General features: G+C 44.4%; 1 protein-coding gene across 1 annotated transcript in view; it reads right to left on the bottom strand.

Annotated features, from left to right (window-relative positions):
* The window catches only part of APOB (apolipoprotein B), a 72,783-nt gene that overhangs the window by 20,464 nt on the left and 48,265 nt on the right, over positions 1 to 4,054 (bottom strand). Inside the window, 3 exon segments of the mRNA XM_011356625.2 lie at positions 30 to 209; positions 2,829 to 3,040; positions 3,513 to 3,680. Coding sequence (XP_011354927.1) covers positions 30 to 209; positions 2,829 to 3,040; positions 3,513 to 3,680 — 560 coding nt within the window.

Genomic DNA, 4,054 nt, shown 5'->3' with positions numbered 1-4,054 from the left:
TGCTGGGCTGGACACTGAGTGTGTCTGACCTGGTGTCTCCGGCCAGTAGGTAGTAAGAGGAAGTGCCTGTGGAACTGGCGTTGGAGTAAGCACCCATGCAGTAGTTCAGGCCGGTAAAGAAAGGCTTGCAAATCGACCAGGACTTCCTGTTCTCAGGTAGAGATGAGATCGCTTCCGTTTTGGTGGTAGAGACCAAGTGCAATGTGTTACTAGTGGAGAATGACAAAACCTGAGTTATCTTCAAGTCATGAATCAAAATGAATGTCACTGATGCTCGCAGTGCAAATACCCCCTTATCCTGCTCTCTACCTCCCCTCTGTCCTTAAATTCTTTGATTTACTTGGGAACAAATCATAGTAAGAAGAACATTAACAAGGCTAACAATCACAGTGACTCTGTGTTTCGGACACTGCACTAAGTTCTTCACAGTTTTTACCTGTAATCTCCACAACAGTAGGCAATCGGAGTCTCTTTCACAGGAAACAGAGGCTCAGAGATGTTAAGTAACGATCTCTGGGACCTGACTTCAGGTGTGGCCCCCCCTTCCTATGATTTGGGGTAAGAAATACTCTGTCTCTCTTTCATCTGAAATCTCTTAGTCTCTACTGGCTTCTTTCCACCCGTATTAAACACACTCAGTTCTCTTCTCCCATTGCGCGCGTGCACACACACACACACACACACACGCACACGCACACGCACACGCACACAACACACACGACATTCTTCCCTTTCTACCCTCCTCTGGTCTCTCCTACAATCGAGAAATTGTCTGTCTTTGTGGTCTCCACTTTTGACAGCCTTCTCTCTGAACTGCGATCTGATTGCCTCCCTACTGTGCGTCTGGAACTTCTTTCATTAGCATCTCCAATCACCTCTTGCTCTTAATTCCCATGGACATTTTTCAGCTTCATCTTCCTTGATCTCTTGGATGCATTCAGTAGAGTTGGTCACTAATGGCTGGATGAAGACTTTAGAGTCCACAGCCTCTGAAAAGATTATGGAACCTTCCTCCCACGTGTGTACTTAAAAAATTAGTACGTGTGAGAAAGTTCAATAATGCCCTGACTTCATCCAAGGATGCTTTCTTTGATATAACGTGTTCTTTCCTCAGTATTGTTTCTTCATTTTAAGAGTGCCCTAAGACCAAGCTATGCCGGGGGGCTGGAGCCCTCAGAGCCAGCTTTGGCCCGCCTATGGGGCAGTCCACCCCTGTGGCCACTCCTGAGCATCTATGACCCGTCATGGCCTTGGTTCCCTTCTGCCTCTCTGGTCACCCCTCACTCTTCGTTGCTCGTGCCTCTCCCCCTTCGCATGTTTATATTCTCCACCTTTCTGTCCTAGACCCTCGTGTCTTATTCTACACCAATCACTGCTTGACTTCCATAACTTCTATATGCCAGTGACTCCCAAACCTATATTTGTAGCTCAGAGTGCTTTACCAAGCTCAGACCCAGGGGTCCAGTTGCCAGCTGGATATTCTAATTGGTTGTCTCGCAGGTCTTCTAATGCAATATATCCTAAATTGATCATTTTCCTCTACATCAGCCCCTCTCCCTCTCTGGTTCCTTTTTCAAAGAAGGGCACCCCCACTTCCCTTTCTGCTTTCTTTTGCCTCAACTCCCTAACTAGTCAGTCACTAAGTACTCAGGTTTCTACCCCCTAAGAATATCTAGAGACAGCTTACCACTCTCCACACTCCAGCCCTCACCTGATGCAGGCCACTATCCCCACTCATCCATGTGTGAATGTGACAGACTCCTAACTGGTCACCCTGTCTCTAGTCATGCCTCCTGCCCACCCATTTCCCACTCTGGATTCAGAGTATTTCTTCTAAAACACCAACTCTTATTTTATTGATGCTCCCTTATTTTACTGAAACTCCTCTGCCTTCAGAAGAGCCCCCACTCCTTAAGATGGTTCCCAGCGCTGACCCTTGCCAGCCCCTCACGTCACCTCACAGTACATTCCCTGCACAATTTATCACACTGAATTTCTTGCAGTTCCTGAATCATATTACTCTTCCTTCAGGCCACTGCATGTGCTTTTCTGTTTGCCCGGGAACACCATTCCTTTCTCTTTTGTTGGATAACTCTGACACTGGCTTCGGACATCAGCTCAAGTACGACTTTCTTCAGAAAGCTTTCCCAAACTACAGCAGGCTACATGATAGAGCATTTCACGGTCCTCTAACACCTCCTCTCACTGAAGCCCCACTTCATCGTTACCGCTCGCTTCATCATATGTCCTTCCGGTACGCTGTCACCTCTAGAAGTTCAGGGATCTTGTCTCTCATTCCACATGCTTAGTATATATTAGGCAATTAAATACTATTTTTGAATCAACAAATTAATGTGCCCCAAATATAGAAACTAAGGTAAATCTGTGTTTGAGAATATCATTGAAAATGAAGTTCTCAATATAAGGCTGCATTCTATACTCTGGAAATTAGAATTTTCATGCTTTATCTACTGAGCTAGCTACCACAGATCAGTATGATCTCTGGTAATATTCTTGAGAAAAATAGTCATTTGCCAAGGATGATTCCTCTAGAACTAGTGTTTTTATTCTCAAAACAAACAGACAACAAAAAATAGAACCTAATAACAACTAGTTAATAAGTAGGTCTTAAGTCTCCATTTAGTAAAACATGTAAAGTTGAGAGAAAATTGTAATTATTTAGTGAATCTAGGCTCGGTTAAAAATACAGAATTCCTCTCTCTCCATCACCCAAGATCCACTGAGGTCAGAACTGTCTCAATTAGCTATCTAGCCTGGCCACGTCCAGCAGATACAGTAAACTGGTCAGATCTCACTGAAAGAATTACCTGCCGCTGAAGAGCTTGATGGGTCTGTTTGGCGCAGGAATGCTCAACTTCAGCTGCCCAGCCATTAGGGAAAGTCGTGCCTCCAGGCCTGTCTCATGGAAGAAGTTGGTGTTCATTTGGATCCCGCTCCTAGCAAAGTCTGGAATGACGACGCTCATATGTGTCACAAACTCCACAGACACAGAGGGCTTTGTCACCAGTTCTGCTTGCATCTGTAAGTCATAAGATGACCCATTCAGCTTTGTTAAATACCTTAGTTCCCTGCGGTCAGATCGACCACCCTTCCCATCCCTGGGCAAACACTTCTGGATAGCTCACACCTCAGAAACATTACAGTGATTCGTTTGGAGGAAGAATTGCCCAGCTCTCAGTTTTCCACGGCTGGAAGACACTGATACCCAGCACTAGGAAGTGCCCAAATTAACTATAAGCACAAGACAAAAGATGATTGAAATCCTTCTTTGATCAAAGAATAGCTGAGTTCTCACGTGACTGCCATGCCCCACTGGAGTGAGCGAGGTGGTGCGTCCTAGTGAAACCCTTAAGTTTTTCATCAAGCCTAATGAGGTGACTACATTGACAAGGCACTTCGTCTTGAACCGGAAACACATTTGCAGATTGCACAAGAAACACACCTTGGAGGAAAACAACAACCCGAGGAATCAAAGGCGAAGAGAGTCTTACTTTGGCGACTTCCATTTTCACTCCAGCATGGATTCCAGGAGCGATGACTCCAGTGGAGGACATTTGCAGTTGTAACCCAAGTCCAGTGGGGAGTTCAAAGGCATTGTCCATAAAGATGTAGTGAAGAAACAAGTCACTCTTTGAACCTTTTTTTATGACTTCTCCAATCTGTAGATCCGACGGGGGAGAATAACTAAAAGTAAGTGGGCTTTGTGCAGTACACCCTCCCACATGTCAGACAATAATTATCCTTCTTCATCCAGAAAGGAAGGGTCTAGCGTATTTTGATTAGCTGAAGAGTTTGATAAGTCAAGATGAATGATTATTAATTTCAACAAACCGGGTTATAAAACATTGCCCTGCGTAGGTAGCACATCATTTTCAACTGGTGATTCAGAAAATCTTTAAGAATATTGCTGGGCCTTAGAGCTTTAACACTTTAAGTTTCATTGCATGGCATGGCTTAATTCTGCTGTTTTGGAGTATACATGTAAATGAGAGTTTACCTGAAGTACACTGTATTATGGTAAAACCAATTTTTT

This window comes from Pteropus vampyrus, unplaced genomic scaffold, assembly GCF_000151845.1.
Source record: "Pteropus vampyrus isolate Shadow unplaced genomic scaffold, Pvam_2.0 Scaffold28, whole genome shotgun sequence".
NCBI lineage: Eukaryota > Metazoa > Chordata > Mammalia > Chiroptera > Pteropodidae > Pteropus > Pteropus vampyrus.
The sequence above is the reverse complement of the archived record's forward strand: the minus strand, read 5'-3'. Positions and strand labels throughout refer to the sequence as shown.